The 17,501-nt window shown below is 40.6% G+C and overlaps 1 protein-coding gene across 2 annotated transcripts in view; it reads left to right on the top strand.

The window, feature by feature from the left end:
• MNAT1 (MNAT1 component of CDK activating kinase) overlaps window positions 1–17,501 on the top strand; it is a 122,564-nt gene that overhangs the window by 25,326 nt on the left and 79,737 nt on the right. For both annotated transcript variants that reach the window (XM_062577342.1, XM_062577343.1), the window contains exons 2-3: window positions 10,870–11,022; window positions 12,741–12,814. In XM_062577342.1, the coding sequence (XP_062433326.1) occupies window positions 10,870–11,022; window positions 12,741–12,814 (227 nt within the window). The remainder of the gene's footprint in view (window positions 1–10,869; window positions 11,023–12,740; window positions 12,815–17,501) is intronic.

Raw genomic sequence — 17,501 nt, 5'->3', positions numbered from 1 at the left:
GCCAACAAGGTTTGGGTGAAGATGTTTTTGGTGTTTTTTATTTTTATTTTTAAGTGAGAACATACTTGTTCTTGAGATTGTTTTGCTGGACACACGTTGTATGTTGTAGGGAATTTAAAGACGACCCTGGAACACTTATCATGCTGTGTCCCACCAAGAATGTAATCCTAAGGTCTACACTGTTTTTGAAGCACAGTCTATAATTTATCTCATGCTGAGAAAAGATGTGATAATGGTTGTTTAGGGATTATGTGAAAATGGAGTGAGGAGTGACCCTTAAAAATTGATAGGAAGTAGGAGATTCCCAAATGAGATGTCGGGGTGGCAGGTGGGAAACTTTTTGAATTGCTACTGTTAGGATTTTCTAATGAATATTTCCTTCACACTTACACTGGGACAAGTGAAGACTGGTGAGGTATAAACAAACTCTTCAAGGAAATGCAATAAAATCTGGGTGGTTACAGAAAGTAAAAGTAAACCTATAGCTTAGAGTAACTTGCCTTTATCGCTTCTGCAGCTCCAGGACTACACAGTCATAGTGCATGATAAGTTGCTTTTGATGCCAAGATCATTAGGGGATCACAAGCGCCTGCTCTGGGAAGTGATATGCTGCAAATAAGCTTTAGGCACAAAGCTAGCAGGGTTTCTCCTGAACAAGCATTCCACTGCAACAAGAGATGCCTTGCCTCATTTCTGGGTTCATACTTCATCTCTCCCCTAATTTTTTTAGGTTACAGAAATGTAGATACATGAAAACCGTAAAGGTGGGTTGCAGAACAGTTCGTGTGGCCTTTAGTGCTTTCAGGGGCAAATGTCCTGCAGATTTCTCTGGTCCATCTAATGCATGGTTATGTACGAATGTAAGAACTGAACTTGGTGACCTGGATGGTCCCTTCCAGCCCTGTTGGTGTGTGTTGTTATGTTGAAGGGGACTTGTTCAGCAAGCCCAGAATTGTTTGTTGGAATTTGATACATTTGGCATGCCAAAAACTTCCTCCTGATTTTCCTCCCTCCTCCATTTTGAAAAATAGAAATACACAAATCTTTCATTTTCTGCGAGTAAATTTGCCTGTTTTTAAAATGCCAGTCTGTCACTTTAAAAGGTACTTGACAAGGGTTTTGTCTTTAAGGATTAATTCTTCACTTGGGTGCAAGATAGCAATAAAATGTTGAGTCTTTTTTCTTCTTCTTTTGCTGTTTTTCTTTTTCTTGATGAGCTTTTCTGCAAGTTAACATTAATTTAGACTGAGCTCTGTAAGCTGTTTACTGAGTGTGTAGAGATCATTCTTCGTTCTACTCCCATTGCTAATGTAAGGGATACAGAGATTTAGCAAGTCATTGTAAGCAATACTTTAAGGCAGGAAATTAAGAATGTCCCGATCAATTGAAATTCCAGTAGGGAATTGGGGATATGATGTAGAATTACCTACACTTGTCTGGGAAACCTAAGTGCAATCAACAACAAAAATGCTACTGAGTCTTTAATATTCAAAAGCTACTGGTGCCTTTGGTCTGTCTCACTGAAAAGGCAGCAGTATTGGAAAATAGCTTGTTCACTAAAGCCCTATTGGACTGATGATGGGAAGAGAAAAACAATTTGAGTCATGACGAGCAGCTTCTGGTGCATGTAAGTCACCCATCTAAACTTTTTACTTATGAGTTAAGGCATGTCATAGTACAAGATGTACTGAGGAAGTACAGATCAGCTGCTGTGTACTTGCTACCAGAAGACTGACCTTTTTTCTTTTTTTTCACAAGATCATAGAATATGTATGTGTGTTTTACATGTTAAATTACATGTGTTATCTGAAATAAGACAAGCTGAGAATGCTTATTCTTTAGTTTTGTTCTGTGTATATGAAGTAGTATGATCTTACCTTCTCCCTTTTCCAGAAGGTGAAAAATTGATCCAAGGAAATTAAATTTGGATCTCTGAGGAAGATACATGTCACAATATAAGGTAAATTGATTATTGATGAAAAATTATGAATCTCTGCAGTTTCCAAAAGACTGGTTTAGACCTATAGTTAGGAGTTACTTCCGTTGCAAGAGGAATGGGCGGATGCTAGAACATCTGTGCTATACATGTAATCTCCTTAATCTTAAATTTCAGCAATCAAAGATGTTAGGTACATGTAAGATTCAATATCTTCATCAGAATTAGCTTTTCTCTTTCCTTTTTCCGCTTCCTTCATAAGTTGTTCTCTCTGGGTTTCAGAATTTAGGACCATAGATATGGTGGGAAGGCATCTTCTTGGTCATCAAATCTAGTTTTCTGTTTAGGACAGCTAGGTGATTAAAATCCTCATAAACTTATCAAAATTCACCTTGAAATTAATTTTTTGCCATGTTACTTCCATTGGAGGTGGTTCTAGACTCTCATTGCTGTGCCTGGTAGAAACTATGATTTCCGATGCAGATTCTACACTGCTGGTTGGACCTGTTAGTTTAGCTTAAGCAGCTTTCTCTGCCTGTTTTGTATATATCTCCTAAAATAATTAGAGCAATCTTTTCTGATAAACTAATCTTCCATTCTTCTGATCGTCCTAGTTGCCCTTTTCTGAGCTTCTAGTATGAGCTCTTCTATCTGGAATGTGAGTGATGAGACCTGTACATGTGATTTCAGGTGAAGTCTCAGCAGAGCCTGATTGTAATTCTGGTGGCAATACCTCTTCTGATGCATCCTTGGGTTGCATGTGCCTTTCCATGACTGCATTGCATTTACAGTGTGATCATGAGCTACTATTTAACTACTACACTGATGCCTCTCTCCTTCTCCTTGGTGCTTTCCAGATGATGAGCTCCCAGTAACTTCATCACTGTTCTCAAATGCATGGATTTGTTTTGTCCAGTTGCATTGCATCCTGTTTTTATTCTGGAAGGACTTCTCTGTAAAATAATCTCATACCTTTCATTCAAAATACTCTGAAATGCTGTGACATGCTTTTTAGCTCCTTTCGTCTTAGTGATTTTGAGAAATACCTGCCTCATCCTTTATCTGCTCCCCACCTGTTCTTGTGTTGTATCTGGGTTTTGTCTCACCTTTCTAGAAGTGTGTTGATCAAGCAGCTTGGGGTACCCTGAAGTAATGAATAATACTCTGGGGTTTCTCTCTCCGTATACTTTCAGATCAATACCCATGTATGCCATAAAGTTTTGTAAGAGGGAAGGAAAGAACAGATTTTAACAGCAGCATTGCATGCTCTTAAATTCACAGCTTTGATAGAGAAATGCTTTTTAAACTCTTCCACCCATAGGCTTGCCTTTTTTTTTTTTTTTTTTTTTTTTTTTGTTAGACAACACGCTGCTTTAAACAGTCTCATTCTGGTTGCTCACTGCTACCTCCACTTTGTCCTTTGGTGTGTGCTGGGATAAGCATTCGTGAATTAAGTGGTGAACCAAATTGAGGAGTTTAGCTGGCTGCAAAATAATCCAGCAAATAACCTGTGGCTGCACAGATGTTTGTTTCTGGCCCATGGGAGGGAACGGTAGGGGAAGGACCGTGTATTGCAGAGGATGAAGAGGGGTTAGAGCAACTTCTTTGGCATTAGTGCTGGCTTAACATGCAGAACTGCAGTTTTGGTTTTCCTATGCTGACTACATAAATTCAAGGTTGCTAGGAGCTTTGGTACCCCTGAGAATGGGATTTGGTGTCTTGGTGTCTGAAGTTTGGTCACTGACTTCTGACATAAATTACCTAAAAGAAAATAATGATTTTTCTTTTCTTTATATCATGAAATGTGGTTTACATTGGAGTTACTACATAGCACTTTACAAGCACGATCTGCCGTGACAGTCTTTTCAAACCAAACAACTTTATGGTGGAGAGAACAGTTCTTCATTGCACACTGCTTTTTGAACACTGACAGTGTTTTCAGCACTGTCCAGAACATGGAAGATGTAATTATTGCTCTAATAGACTCCTCTCATTAACACCATTTTAGTTGTTCTTAAGTGTGTATACAAGCACCTACCTATCTTTCTTTTTCAGAATGGTTTAAGGAAACTAGATTATGTACTTTCTATGCTTAGAGTGAAATATAAGCCTGTGCTCTTGGCAGAAGTTTGGCTTGGTTCCTCCCAAAAGCTGAGAGACATGAGCCAGCATTTGCAGATCATTCAACAGGTATGTCTGGAAGAGATGGGTAAAAGTTTTTTGATTTTGAGAGACTTCTTAAAACTTGCATGTTTCCCATTGGGGCCCCAAAACGTTCCTTCCCTCCACCCCGAAACCTCTGTCATATGTCTAGTCTCTTAAAGATGTGTCTTTTATCAACTTTATCTCCTTACTTGCTGAGGCTAGAGATGAACTGTAGGAGTGTCTTGTGACAAGCCCTCAGTAAAGTGAACAGGATCTCCTATCATGCCATAAATATCTTTTTATTTTTATTTTTTCCCTTCTACTATATAACCACGTTTCCTTGTCTTGCTTCCACATATCCATTGATATACTGTCAAATGGGTTGAAAGTACAGGGTGGAAGGTAGGTTTGGATTGAATAAATGACTTGTTGTGACCTTTTTGAGTCTCCAAAGCTTTTTAGATTTTTGTTTTTTCCCCAGATATGATTACTGGTACTTGCAGGTGTTTCATAAGACTAAGCAAGTGAATGCCCAAAATACTTGAGTTAATAAGGTATATAAGCTGTGGGGGCAGGTTAACCCACACAGTGGTGTAGGACTTTCTCACGCGGTAACAAATGGGCATGGGAGGAGACGGGAGCAAAGTATCTTATATTACGTTCTGTGTGAGATTTTAAACTTGTTAACGATAAGTATGTTTATCTTGGCTCTGCGAGACAATGGGCAACGCTGAACTGGACCGCGTCTGAAGAGGGCAGTTTCTAAATTTAAGGTGGCCGAGGAGAATTTGGTAGTTGAGTCATACGGTTGGGTGCGCTGTGAGCAGCTACTAGTTCTCTTCTACTGTCCTGATAGCTACCAAATTTGGTGTTTGTTTGCAAACCCTGAAAACTTGCAAAGATTCCTATTTAAGGAGAGTTAGTTATAATAAATGGATTATTGACATAGGTAAAGTATTATTTTAATGCATATGTTTGAGTAGTAGACTGTAATGGGTTTGAAGTAGTTATCCTGGTACATTGGGTAAATTCTCTGTTGATTTTTGGTATGCCTACTCACTAGGAAAACACTTACTTCTCAATGCCACACAGCTACTCTTGAATTGTTAAGAATTGGCCTGTCAAGTAAATACATTTTGACTCAGTTGACATAATTTGCTGTAAGACACTTTTGATTGTGTGCTTGATTGTCTAGACTGCAGTATCCCATGAAGACTGTTTTTTATTTAAATATCCATCTATAGAAATAATTTCTGTAAACCATCTGTAGTAATACCATAAAAGATTCTTCTCTAATTTTTCTGGGGGAAAACAAAAAGGCACATATCTATGGGATAAATGTGAGATAAGTTTCAGCTTGCTGCAAACCATGAGGTCCAAACCACTTGAAATGGTTTTGTAATGGAGATGTTGACACCAATGGGTGATGGAAATGCTTATGTTTATTATTAATTCACTCAGTATGTCTTTTTTGCTTAAAATGTCTAGTCATTCAAGGCTGTTGTTCTTCCACTACCTGGTCTGCTTTCTTTCTGGAAAATGCTGTTGAGATGAACTAGTCTGTAGTGTTTGTAGAATGATCAGGGCACGTATGTGGGTATTTGGAAAAGATGATTAACTGTGGTTGAATCTTCTAAATTTTTGAGATGTCTGGGTTCATTTAACCTCCTTTCTGCAGTGCAGAGCAGAGCTAGTCTGACAGCACAAAATGAACAAAAGTGTGCACGTGCATCCTATTCCCCCAAGTGTGTTTTTTTTTTTTTTTTAGACTATTAATATGGTTAGCAGTTTGGCAGATGATGCTGAGAATTGACATAATGCAGATATAGACGTTTTTTGGTTATCCTTTATTTTGTAAAGGAAAGGTTAAGATCAGATCTCTGGAGTCTTGATATGTCTGCAAAAAAAAAAAGTTTAGCAGAGCAATCTCCTGATTTTTGTCTTGAGGCATATCTTGATGTGGGCTGAAGAGAGGGGAGCTGCAGATGACTGGAGATAGATTATTAAGAGTACTAAATAAATTCTTGTCTGTTGGTTAAAAGAAAAATGATTTTTGCCTGAAACCTGAAGTGTTTCTTGTTGCTGTAATGAGCTATATAACCTCTACCTGGCAGGTAAGCCACTCGTGAGACCTGTTTGTTGACTAGCTGGAGACAGGCTCGTTGTGGGTTTTTTGGCTAGATGGGTTTTTTGAGAGCGTTCTGACCTCATCCTCTTATGAGGTAGGAACAGCAAAATCCCCGTTGTTAGACTTGAACAGGATCTGAACTGGGGGAGAGGGAAAGAATAATGAGTATATTCTTCTCCCCAACACCCTCTTGTATTTTTGCCAGCAGGGGAGGAAAGTGGTGACCCAAAGGACGAGGCAGCTCCTTCTGCAAGTTCTTGAGAAAGTATTTCCAAATTCCTGAAGCTGAGCTGTGAAAAGGAAAAGACTTATTTTGTCTCATAACAGTCCCAGTTCGCCTCTCGTCTCTGGGCTACTGATCTCATAAGCTCCTTTATTCTGCGGCTTTCTGGAGCACTTGGCATCAGGGCTCTCATGCTACTTTCCCTTGCCTCTGTTTTTGATCCCTAACCCCTAAAATGAAGAGAGGGAGAAAACATTCCTCTTACTTAGATCCCATACCTCTTCAGGGGACTTTGAGTTTAGCACTGCCACAGACCATAGGAAGAGTCTGTTTTTTTAAAAAGTACCTACTAGTCCATCAGCCTAGTTTTGGAAAAACCTGCAGTGGCCAATTCCAAATGTTGGATGAAGTTTGGGCTATGTAGCAGAAACTTCTGCGGGTTACGAGTCCTTGCTGAGCGTATGGAACATTGTGAAACAAACAGGCTTGACAGCTGCTGCCTGCCCACCGGGCCGCGCTCATCCCGGTTTGAGCCTGCGCGAAGCCACAGAGCTGTCTGCTCCATGCGAAGCACAGTCCCTGAGCTTTCTTAGGAGCAGCTTGGATTTAAAAATCAAGCTAGATATCTTTCTGTAAGATTTCTTATGTGTGTGTTTTTTCTGTTTGTTTCTAATGTTTCCTCATTCATAAATCGAGAGTCGCTCCACTTCTGGAAGTGAATTTCCCTCTGACTGTGTGTTGAATACCAAGTGAAAACATACTTTTTTTTCTTTTTCTTTTCTTTTTTTTTTGCTAATTCTTTCCATTCCATTTGTTTGTCGTTCAAGTGTTGGCTTTATGTTAAAGACTGTATTACTATTTTTTGAATCTACACTATTTTTTTCCATTGTGGAGAGGATTGTTTGTTATACTTCTTACTTTAAATACCTTGGTTAATAAGGTTGAAGAAGAGGGACTTAGAGCTTCTAAATATTTGATACTGTTTAATAAGTATATCTACTAAAAATAGCCTTTGCAAAGAAGGGTAGTTACTTCTGCAATATTTTTAGTCAAAAGGAAAGCCATAAAGATTTTTTCTGACATGATTAATGGCTATGTATCTAAATTCCTGCAGATTTTTGCTATGCTCAGCGGAATCTAAGATTTAAAAAAGAAAGAGTTTCTAGTACTCCTGCTTGCAAAAATAGCTCTTCCTTTATTCTGTTTTGTTTGCTCTCTTGCCAGCCGAGCTAGAAAAGTAAGCGGCACTATCAAGCTATGCTAATGTGGTGAGCCGTTTTCATCCGTTTAATGTCCAGGAGGACTGATCCCTTGTCTCCCGTGCTCCTTACACGACGGCAGCAGCGTGTGTGCTTGGGTGTGCGGAATGCAGGACTGGGCACAAACCTTTCACCCTTTAAAACATTTTGTCCAAAACAAACACTCGCTTCCAGTAAGTATATTTTAGTTGATAAATATCTGATGGTTTTCTGGAGAGGAACTTCTGTGTTGTTCCCTGCCATGAGTCAGAAGCATCTTTAGCCTGCTCCTGAAGCCACTGAACATGGAAGCGGAGGGGAGGCGTGCGGTGCTACTTGGGCGTTTGCAGTGCTGAGCCATCTAGACGCTTCGTTATTTGCCTTCCCCCAAAATGTGGCGTCATTCTAGACTGCCAGCAGACTGAGCCGTTTCTTTAATGTTTCATGGGCATGAAAAGGAAGAAAAAGACGGATTAACCATGGAAATGAAAACTGGTGTACGGCTATCTATTATCCTGTTGCGGGAGACCAGGAGACTTTATTGTTCCTGGAGATGATGTGGTTGCTTTCTTTGGTGACATTACTAATAGTCTTCCCCTGTTGTTCGTGCATGCCGAACTCCCTGGGCATTTTTTATTGGTATCTTCATCCGGGTTACCTATTCTCAGGTTACAAACGGAAATCTAAACTGTAATGGAATGTTTTGGTGAGCATATAAAATGAAATATAAATCACAGAGGCCGTACAACCTCTGTGTCAAGATGAGAACCAACAGTTTCATGCCTGTTGAGTATTTTGTTTAGACCTCATGCAAAATTCTTGTCTTCAGTCAATTATATTCAGTTTTGAACAAATGTATAGTCCTTATCTTTTAGGCAAGGACATTGCTCATTGTTAGTTCATATATGTAGTATGTATGCACGTATATATTTTCATACAAAATGCAGTGTTATATTGATATAATATATTCATATATAAAACACTATTCAAGATAAACATCTGTTATATTATGCAAATATGTATCTTATGTTATTAATGATGTGTATTATTTTAAATTATATAAACACACGAACAATTCTTAAGTCCCTCGGTTCAAGCAAACAGACAGCCACACGTTTTGGCCACGATTTGTAGAGGCGTCAAGCAGATACTTCGGTGCTTTGCTTGCTTGGGGAAAGCTAGCTATGCTGTGTTGGGCAGCAAAGGAAGGCCTGAAGGATGTCCTGCTCCCTTGGTTGTCTGTCTTGGCCGTGCACACAAACAGAGAAGAGTTGGACTTGCACAGAAGTGGAAATGCCAGCTGAGTTGCTGCGGTCTGAGGGTGGGAGAGCTCTGTAACGCCAGCCCTGGCGCTGGCTGTCCCCACGGGCTGCCTGCGACGTCCGGCTGTTGCAGTGATTCGGGTACCGTCGGTGAGGTCACGTAAGCTGCTGCATCTCTAAGGAGTTACGCTGTGTTTTTTGTGGTCGGTCTAGGATGAATTCTTTCAAGCCGTGTCTTGCCCTCCTGTTTGCACTGAGCCTAGTGTAGGAACAGAGGCTTTGGGGAGATTTTACAAAGTAAATACCACCTTTATTGGAATCCGCCTGCGTGCCGTGTGCACGCAGTTTGAGTTTAGCGTTGGGCAGCGAAACCAAAGGGAACTAGTTGGACGGGAATTCAGGAGATGGCTTTTTTTTCCCCCCTCCTTTAAGAACAAGATTGAAATGTGTAACCAAGTATGCTCGTCTTCGCTGGGAAACCGGCTGCAGTTTGTGGGGGCAAAAATGACAGCTCTCCTAGGAAATAAGCCTGGTATCTAATTGTATATATTAAATCCGGGAGTGGGAGGGAAGGCAGGATTTGGACTGAAGCCCGTTCTGCCCTTGCCTTGTCCCGTGTAAGCTATTTTGAAATCAAAAGGCATTATGTATAAATAACTGAGGGTGGAAGTGCATGAGCGAGTGCGAAGGGACTCGATTGCCTGATGTGGAATTCCCGTAGCGAGGTGTTGACTCATCTGTTTTTTTAGTACGGAAAGCTCTTTTCTAGCCTTAGAAACACCGGTGCCGGTTTGGGAAGGCACTGAAGCACTGGTGTGGAGTGCTTCTCCGAGGGGTGGTATTTTCCATAGTCAAGTCTTGTGTAAACTTGAAATGACTTTGATTTAGGGAAGAGGAGGGAATAAAGCGGAGCAGTTTCAGGTGCTGCTCTCTGTGCATACTCTAGCCCAGGGAGACCCTGTTCTCTTGGTCCTTAGGCAATGCAGTGATTAAAAATATTGCAGACACCTGCGCTTGGATCCACCTGCCAAGTTTGGTTGCTTTATGCTCCCTTTTCTAGAGCTTAATAAGAAAAAGGAGATGGAGATTTTCTGCTGGCCTTTGCTTGCTGTGTTGAGGGTGACGTACAAACAGCGATAGCTGCTGAAACTAAGGAGACCACAAGGCCGTCCTGGCTTACGGGTCGCTTGTGTGCCCGGCCTGGCTGGGGCGGGGGAGAGCCTTTTTCCTCCCTGAAATTTTCTTTAAGGCAGAAGGAATAGGAGCAGAAAGGTATTTTTGCTTTATTTTTGCACAGGAGGTGTGTTTTGCATGCAATTTTGAGATTATTCCCAGCAGGTGAATCCACCTCATGGAAGGTACCCGAGAGCTGTGCGATGCTGGGCATCGCTGGAAGCGCCGCAGAGACTCCTCTGGCTGCAGCAGTGGTGGGCTGGAGCCCGGCTCAGGACGGTGGCGGCGGTGGCTCTTGCACGGCGGTGGTGGGACGTTCTCGGTGTCCCTGCTCGCGCGGAATAGTACCTGGCGCTGTGAACAGCCCTGGGCAAATAAATGGGGCTTTTTGTGCAGGAAGGTGGTGCTCAGAGTAAATAAGCATATTGCAGTCTGGTCCGTGCAAAATGAGTTTGATGGTGTCAGTAAACAAGCTTCCCCTTGACACAAAAAGCATCGTTGTGTTTGGATTAGCTTTCAGTCTCGGCAAAGCGGTTTGGGCAGGGAGAATAAACGCATTTGTGCTGCTGAGATCGTTTCCCTCCGGCCGTGGTGGAGAGCCCTCGCTTGCTTTGCCGTTGTCGGGGTGCTTGGAGGGGAGAACTGCAGTCTTCAGTCTTATTCCACGAAGAAGAACGAAAAGCAAGGACAGGCCTGTGTTGCAGTTGCTGTTTAACATCTAGCTAACGTCTAGATGTCTTTACACTTCTTCCTTTCTCCCCTAGATGCGAGAGCTGTGTGGAGCTGCTGTTTGTAAGAGGGGCCGGCAATTGCCAGGAGTGCGATACCCCCTTGCGGAAGAGTAACTTCAGGGTACAGCTCTTTGAGGATCCTGCAGTTGACAAGGAGGTGGAAATTCGGAAGAAGGTGCTGAAAATGTGAGTGTCATCAGTTTAAAGAACAGAACCTGGATGATTTCATGGATCACCATACTCACTAATTGATCCCCCCCCCCATTAGTGTAGAGGGATATTAAAACAGATAACTTGGTTCAGCCTAACACTGAATGATTTCAGAGAATCTGACTTTATGCAATGACCGAGGAATGAAGCCTCAAGTTAGCCTGGAGGGATTCCTGCTTAATGTTTTTTTTCTTTCTTTCTTTCTTTTTTTTCTTTTCTTTTTTTTTTTTTTTAATAGTGTTTCCTATGTAGCTTTGTTTGGCAAAGATTTGCCTCCTAAATGTACAGTTAGATTCTGAGGATTACAACTGCTTTCCCTTTGAATGGGTGAAAGTGGAGTGGGGCAAGAATCAGGACCTTGATTGGTTGCCTGGGGACCTGTTCTGAGAACTGAGGTCTAGTTCCCCTTTAAAAGGATGAGGATGAGCACAAGAGAAGCTATGTTCACATTGTTTTCTATGATGTGTAACAAGTATTAGTAAAAAAGCTTCCTTAAAAAATGCCTATATTACTAGTCTGCCATGCAGATTTGAGAACTCTTGGAACCGAGATAAATTGCCTCTAAAATTACATCTGACTTTTTGTGGGCAAGAAACAACGTTTTATGGGAGGAAAACAAGAGGGTCAGTTGATGTAGTGGTAGAAGAGGGCCTAGTGGAATGTAGCAATCCAGGGGAGTTGTATGTGTGAAAACAAATACACAGGTAAACTGTGAGCTTGAGAGCCTTTATCTAAGACTTGGTACAATATTAAATGAGCCGTATGATGTTGCTGAGATGTAGGGAAATTGCCTTATTGAATGCCACGATGCATCTGTGTCTGATGTGGAAAGCAGTATCATTTTGAGGCTTGGTTATAATGTCTGCTGAAGCTAACAAAAGTCAAACTGAATGAAGTCAGCCTAGTCTCAGAACCTAAACATGACATGAAGCACTGTTAGAAAAGAAAATATTGTAGAATACTGGGTCTGCTAGGATTTGACAGATTAGTTTCTAGTAGGCAGAAAAAAATCCCCCAAATTGGAATTTGGCCTCAGTTCTGGGGATTAGATTTTTCTTTTTTTATATTCACAGATGTCATGTATCTTTGTCTGCAGAGCAAGCAGAATGTTAACTGTATCTTTTTGGGAAGAAAGTTGCGTGTCTTGACTCCTAGAGCCTGTCCATGTTCTGTCTAGATTTGTTGTCCCTTCACCTTTTCACTCTGTCCAAATAATAGGAGTTCTATAAAAGAGTTTTGGAATGAATTACTGATAAGAAATAAATTTATTTTGTAGCATTTTAAGTTTGCTGCTAACATATGCTTTCTGTTGTTGGCACAGAGCCAAACCCCCTTCTTTGGTATTTCTAGAAAGCTTTTCTTGTGGGTGTTACTGTTGTCTCTGCCTTTGTTAACAGCCTTTCTGTGACCAAGAGATGGCTTGTGATTACTCTCTGCTAGCCTCTGTGCTCCCCTTTACCTGTAACCCTGGCAAACCGTAGGCAATAACAGCACTTACACCATACTGGCTCCTTTCCTTTGAAACAAGCGCTTCTGTCTCCTTTTAAAAGATTCTGTATGTTAGTCAACGGTGGGAGCCACAAAGCGCACTGATGATTAAACTAGGTCGTACTTAATATGCTTGCAGCAAGAGCCTTGTTGAAATGAAAATTCATCTTTGTGTTATATAAACGATTGTTTCTCTTCTCTCAAAGATACAATAAAAGAGAGGATGACTTTCCCAGTCTGAGTGAATATAATGATTTCCTGGAAGAAATAGAAGAAATTGGTAAGTCTTAATGCTTGCATTTTTGATGTGCTGTACTCATGAGACCATAGGCTTTTATCTTCTCACTCAGCTGCCTGTGAGAATGTCTGAGTTGAGTTTCTTTAATAGGATTTATCGTAGTATCTGATGTTTATCTTATTACTTTCGCTGTACATTTTTAATCATATTTGCTGAACTGTGGGACATCAGTCAGTAAAACATTTTTTCTGCCAGAGAAAAATCATGATACAAAGAGGGCGCAGTGCATTATAGCTGGAAAAGAAAGGCTTGCAGGGGTTGTTGGTGCTATGCTGAGGAAAAATTAGAGAGGAGAAATTCAAATTTTCGTCATATCCATTAGCTTTATCTACCATGACAGAAGCCATATGGTGTCTTTCATCATTTTTGCTTCTGCAAGTAGAGTACTCGAAGCTACTTTGAAGCTGATGACCTTACATACCATTGTGGTAGCATTTTATGTTGCTGTTCAGGAGAAGGTGGTTTGGAACAGACACTGATTTCTTTCTCTTTGCGTTAGCTGAAACAGAGCTGTGCCTTTGGGAAGGGACTATGTTATCAACAGAGTTTTTTCTTTCTTAGGGTGACTTGTGATTTATGGCAGAGTGATGGAGTTTGCCTAGAAAAACATGGATGTGTTCAAAGGAGTCACTCCTAAATGATTTGTTTCTTGGTTTTATGAGCTTCTGAGGCTTTTTTTTTCCTCTTTTCCTTTTGTGCTGAAGGAAGAAGAGGTGGCAATTTGAAGGAAAACATAGGGATGCCACTCCCTTTCAGTTTCGCAGAGGAACCCTTGCTCCTTTGAACAGTGGCATTCTGTAGAAATGTATCCAGTATATTTGCTGCTGTGAGTAATGTGTTGTGTTGTTATTGGCATCAGAAGGCTCAGGCTGGAGAACTAAATTGTGTGGCTGGGAAACACCAGGCACACTTATATGGGTCCAAATATCTGGAGGAGGCTATATGGATGTAGTTCTGTTAGCATATTTTTTGGATCATTTGGGGAAAGGAGAGAGTGAGTAGAAAGAAGGATTGCAACCTAGCTGGAGGATGCTGGAAGAATCTGTGTGCTCATGGGAAGGAAAATTACTTTTTAATTTTTAATTTTACATTTAATAAAGGTTTTCCACTTACTGCTATTACATAGGTTTTCAGTGTCTACAGCACTGAAAGTGCTGCCTGAATTTGCTTGAACCTCATTAATTTGTGCAGAGTGCTATGATTTTGCAGCTCATGGGATTAGGTTTTTAAATTTCATGTGGATCCTGAGTCTGTGCTAGTAACTTGGTTTAGAAGTGGTAGAACTTGCCTTGGGTCATCTTAACCTTTATGAGCAAAAGTGAATCTGTCTGCAATTGTGTTGATCCTGCAAATGCATAACAGAAGCTCAAGGAAAGGAGTTTTCAGCATTTGAAGTTAGCTGCTGGAAGGGGTCACCTATTATACCAAAAGAAATAGAAAGGCTGAGTATTTCCTAGTTTTCTTGTGTAGCAGTCAGGGTGATCAGAGAAGTAGGGCTGCAGTTAAGACAGCTCTTCATTTTCACTGCCTGTGAGAGTGTTTTATAATCTACTGACTTTAAGCAGATCCAGAAGACAGAGGGCTGGTTAGGTTCAAGAACAGCACCTTGTGGTAAGCATTCCCCTTTCCCTGGAGACAAAGCTTCTTCTGTACATCTTGCTTTCCAACTTGGTTGATTGTTCCTGCCTCCCCAAACTCATCCCTGCTTGTGCTGCTGAGTCAGATTCTCCAGCTGACGGTTGTCCAGCATGTAGCGGAAGCAGTATGACTTCTCCATTGCTCTTGCTGTTCTTGTTGGATATAGCATGGCTGAACAATGCATTAGAGGAGGCCTAAAGTCTGTATAGTTGCTTAACGTTTTACTGTTAGAAGTAGTTGTTATTTCACACTTTTGTACGTGTAATTTTTCCCTGCTCCTTTGTGCAAGTGAAGAAGTGGGCTGCAGGGAGGGAAGGAAAGAGTGTAGCCATGCAGAGCAAAGCTTTGCCTTTGTAGGGACAATGTATAACACTTGGCAAAAGCTGTTGGTGGTTGTTAAAACTGGCAGGTTAGAAAGCCAGGGGACAGAGAACCATTTTCCCCTTCATTTCCTCCTCCAAATTCTCATTTTTTATGTGGGAGGGTCACAGGAACAAAGTTGAGCTTTACCTTGTTTCTTCCTTCCTGGTAAGTTCTATTTCTTCGGGTTTTGTGTGTGTATGTGTGTGTATTGGGGGGAGGAGGGGAGTAGGAGTAGGAAGGGTATGTTCAACCAAAATAATTGCTTGGTAAAGACAAAATATGAAAGTCCTGTTTCATGTGACTGACGCAATTCTTACTGTGTCAGGTAGATCAGCTCCAAAGTTAGTGGTAGCTGGCCTGCCTTAGCCCGTTGATATGATGCATAGTCTCACCTGAAATATATATTTCTCCTTCATATCAGGTGTATTATACCTACAGACATTTTCTGTTTAAAGAAGTGTTGGGTGGTACAGCAAAAGAGTGGGGGGGGGAAGTCAAACATTGTGGTAGTCACCTCTTAAGACCTGCATTATTAAAAAAAAAAAAAAAAAAAAAAGGAAAGAGAGAGAGAAACCCACATTTTTGAAGTGGTTTAGAATGTAGCCACTAAATAATGCTTTGGGTTAAAATGTGTTATACAAGGCTTTAAACAGAAACCACATTTTAAAGCAAGTTTTCCCCAGAATAAAAATCAGTTGGACAACCTGAGTACATTGCGAACAGTTCATTGTCATTAACACTAAAAAGAAAAATAGTAAGTGAAAGGGTTAAATTCTGTCTTTGGGAAAGGTGTGTACAAACATATATTGAAATGAGTCAGGTAGCTGTGCCCTTGTGATGAGGAGTTTTGCTGCAAGTCACAGTCTCCAGACATCATGCAAGCTTTGCTTGTTCTTCCTGCAAGGTTTTCTTCTTCCCCAGAGTGTCTCCTTAGCTGGTTTTTGAAACCTCCTGTGAAAACTCTCCAGAAGTGGGCCTGCCTCTCAGCATGTGTGTACACACTGCCTGGCACACAGTTCCCCTGACACCTGAATGAGGCCTCCAGGCATGACCACAACACAATTGTTGAAAGTAATTATTGCTTTTTAAAACTTTCCGTACGTTCAGCTTGGAAAGAGGTTACCAGATATGTGCCTTTCAGATTCGCCTGTCTGCTTACTTCTCTAGGATTCTGTGCAGTACCAGCCCCCTGGTGACTTGCGTTCTTGCTCAGCATACTTATCTAACCAGCGATCCTTGAATAGAAAGGATTTTAGTATCTGTGATCACCTGTGGGTTATATTGTGTATTGTTTGCATTTTTTTCCTCTCTGTGTGCCCATAAGGATAGTTTTGCTGTTGCTAACAATGGGAATAATCCAACTGGAAATCATTCAGCTTTATCAAAGGTCCTTGCTGATTGTCTTCTCCAAACAAAGATTTCAATACTGAACCTGTTCCAGCCCAAGTGATCTTAGACTTGATCAGGATGAGTGATCTGAAAATCATTCAGCACTGTGCCAAGGTGCCAAGGTATTTTTCTGGAAAATTGTTGTCATGAGGAAAGACAACTGAGGATAAACTGAAAGAATTATTAGCATCTAACTATTTTTTTTCAGCTTAGCCCTAAGTTTTCTTTCATTTCTGATAACCATTTCATAGTAAAAACAGAAATGTTGGCTGGAAGGGACCTCTCAAGGTTATCTAGCCCATTTCTCTTCCTCTCCTTCCCCCCTGCCCCTCTTCACCAACGAAATTAAGGAGACAGAGGTGGGAGATGCTGCAGCAACGTTGGATCTGCCCAAAGCAATTGCTTTTCTACCATTCCCAGTCTCTAACTGGCACTTAAGATAATAATTGAAACTGTTTGTGGTAGGGTGGGAAGAATATTGTTTATGACGAACTAATATTAATTAATAATTTTTAATTTTCACCATGCTTTTGCTATTGTAATGGGAACTGAATGTTTTGCAAGATAACCGCATGCAATCTTGTTCATTCTTAACATCTCTTAGGTATTCAGTAGACTGGGAAGGAGGTTAGAAAAATGTTAAACTTTGGAAGAACCAATAATCAGTTTAACTGATTTAAAGTTTTACAATGGACTGATATTCACTTACATTCCTGCATCTCTAGATAAATTATTGCACCATGTAATCTAAAATTTTGTCTCAAATTTTCTGCTTTCTTTTATAACAACTAGATCTTTTTTCCCCATTTTTTTTGTAGAATTGCATAGTGAATGTTGTTTTTAAAAAGTAAAAAAATTAAGTCTCCCTGTAAAGACTGAATTTGAGAAGTACAGAGTTTTACCTAAATAGAATGAAATGTTTCAGAAAAACACAATAGTCTTCCTGTTATACTTCAACAGATGTCTCAAGGCAAGTCAATTTATAAACCAACCAATGTGAGATGGATAAGTAGATAAATAATTGTTGCATACAAAACAGCTTCTGTTTCTTTTCCCTGAAGGGTTTCAGGCCTCTTATATCGGCTTATGCTATATTTCAACATGGACAAAAATAAGTCTCGCTTCTCTTTGAAACTTTTTCAAACTAGCCATCTGCTTTGCCAGTCATAGTCAGATCTATACCAATATTTTTTCAGGGTAGGTATAGCATGAGAGTTAGGCTTTTAACTCTTTCTGCTCCTCCTAGTTTTATAACCTATTTTGTTGTTTTTTAAATTGC

The sequence above is a fragment of the Rhea pennata genome, chromosome 5, assembly GCF_028389875.1.
Source record: "Rhea pennata isolate bPtePen1 chromosome 5, bPtePen1.pri, whole genome shotgun sequence".
NCBI classification, from domain to species: domain Eukaryota; kingdom Metazoa; phylum Chordata; class Aves; order Rheiformes; family Rheidae; genus Rhea; species Rhea pennata.
The sequence above is the reverse complement of the archived record's forward strand: the minus strand, read 5'-3'. Positions and strand labels throughout refer to the sequence as shown.